This window comes from Buceros rhinoceros, unplaced genomic scaffold (assembly GCF_000710305.1).
Source record: "Buceros rhinoceros silvestris isolate BGI_N320 unplaced genomic scaffold, ASM71030v1 scaffold18099, whole genome shotgun sequence".
NCBI classification, from domain to species: Eukaryota; Metazoa; Chordata; class Aves; order Bucerotiformes; family Bucerotidae; genus Buceros; species Buceros rhinoceros.
In genome coordinates this window covers 27,559-29,758 of record NW_010432328.1, presented here as the reverse complement: position 1 = coordinate 29,758, position 2,200 = coordinate 27,559, and the positions used below count along the sequence as shown (strand labels likewise).

The window sequence follows — 2,200 nt, the reverse complement described above, 5'->3', positions numbered from 1 at the left end:
AGAAAGGCTCTTACGAGGATTTGTTTCCCTTGGTCCGTTCCTGGATCAGTTCCCCCTTGGGGTTCACAGTAAAGATCCGGCAGTCAGGCACTCCCACCTGCATGTAGGCGAACACGTCCTGCAGAGAGACCCACAAAAGCACAGCCGTCACTCAGCATCCCCCTCCGAGCGTGGCCTCGCAAACAGCTCCCTGGGCAGTGAGACACACCGATCCGAAAAGGGCACAGTAAAACCGCCCCTTGAGAAAGCTCCCAAACAACAGCCAAAACCCGCCTAAACACCCTAAAAAACCACACACTCCCCCCTTAACAAGACATCCCTGACGCTGGATTCCTGCTCCCCGGCCCGTGAGCAACTCCACAGGCGAGACCCCCCCGGTCCGAAAAGGGCACAGTAAAACCGCCCCTTGAGAAAGCTCCCAAACAACAGCCAAAACCCGCCTAAACACCCTAAAAAACCACACACTCCCCCCTTAACAAGACATCCCTGACGCTGGATTCCTGCTCCCCGGCCCGTGAGCAACTCCACAGGCAGAGCCTGCACCACCGGTACCAGCCGTGTGACACGCTCCTCTCCCAGCAGCGTCTCCCAGCCGTGACGGCGCCGGGTTGCGGAGAACACGCCGGGAGCGCGCACAGGGAAAGGGCTCCAGGGTTCCACAGGTTGCAAAGCTGTCAAACGCTGCGACCCTGCCCTGCCTCTGCCACCCTCCCCACAGAAGCGTTCTGGCGCTGGGGGCTCAGGAGCCTGCATGGGGGCTTTCCTGACCAGCCCTGCAGCAGCAGGGGCACCCGTCCCCTGAACTCAGATTTGACATCCTCAAAGACAAGCCCTTTCTTTCGCTTCCCCAGGACTTCACACGTTTCAGCCCTGCAAGCAGAAAGGGGCGGACTCACGTTGGGCCTGTTTCCAAACGCAGCGTAGAAGGGCTGTTTGCTGGGAGCAAACAGGTTCTTGATGTCATTCAAACACTCGATTTTGAACTTCTCGGGCTTCTTTTCTATCACTTCCCTAAAATGAGATTTCAACAGTCAGGCTCTAAACCGTGATTCGACGGAGGGTGTCCCCTGGTGTTCACGCCGCATGCTCCGGCTGTGGCACAGGCAGTCACCCAGACCGCCAGCAGCACTCAGAGGTGACAGAACAGCACCTGGGTTTCCAACACCCTCCGGAACAGCAGGCGAGTAACCTGGGCACAGGCCAGGGACGGGGGGTGAGATTCCCCGCTGTCAGCGCAGTTGTGAATTCTGACAGTCCGTGCTCCACAGCGGGCCTGTCTGCCCCCACTCTCGGCAGTGGCACAGCACTACAGTCCCTGACCAGGGCAAGGTGTGCTGGGGTGAGCAGAACCCAGCAGGAACCAGTCACGAACAGGGGGAATGAGGAAAAGGGGAAATGAGCTGCTCTGCGACAAGGGACATCAAGACAGAACAAGCTCCTTGTTGAGACAGCGAGTCTTGGAGCAGGTCCAGCACGGAGCAGAACATTTGGTACCGCTGTCACAGTCACCTGCTGCATCTCCTACGAGATGGGAGGGACTGGAGGTATGAACCCCCCGTGCTCACCTGTGCAAGGCAGAGAACAAGCTGCTGGGGGACAGCATGAGTGGGCCCCTGGGGAGGATGGTCCCCTTGTCGTTCACCCAGTGCAGGTACCCTCTGGTCATGTCCGCCATCCCGATGGCCCGGGCCGAACAGTACAGGAACTTGTAGCCGTTTCTGGAAGGAAATTACCAACTCCCTTCACGTTCCTGCCAAGGAGTTCCTTTGCAGACAGAAGTACAGGGATACAGCAACACCCAGAGGCACCAGTTCGGAACTGACTCGTTGCAGTGCCACACACACACACACGGAAAAGCCTGTTCCACCGTTACGGGAACTGCGAGGCCTCCGGCAGTTTAAATCCTGACTCCATCAAGCCTGGGATACAGGAAATGCAAAAAGAGCAGCGACACCCGGACTGCACGGGTGGGGGGCGGACTAGACGCTGCTTCAGTAAGTGCCAGGCGGGTTTTGCCCTGCTTCCAACTGTGTTTAACCACGTGCCAGGCGGGTTTCACCCCACTTCTGACTGTGTTTAACCACGTGCCAGGCGGGTTTTGCCCCGCTTCTGACTGTGTTTAACCACGTGCCAGGCGGGTTTTGCCCCACTTCCGACTGTGTTTAACCACGTGCCCGGCGGGGTTAGCCACACTTCTATC

At 58.2% G+C, this 2,200-nt stretch overlaps 1 protein-coding gene across 2 annotated transcripts in view; it reads right to left on the bottom strand.

Moving 5' to 3' along the window:
• Positions 1-2,200, bottom strand: part of LPIN2 (lipin 2) — a 25,209-nt gene that overhangs the window by 776 nt on the left and 22,233 nt on the right. For both annotated transcript variants that reach the window (XM_010143745.1, XM_010143746.1), the window contains 3 exons: positions 1,566-1,718; positions 897-1,011; positions 15-118 (listed from right to left, as the gene is read on the bottom strand). In XM_010143745.1, coding sequence (XP_010142047.1) covers positions 15-118; positions 897-1,011; positions 1,566-1,718 — 372 coding nt within the window. The remainder of the gene's footprint in view (positions 1-14; positions 119-896; positions 1,012-1,565; positions 1,719-2,200) is intronic.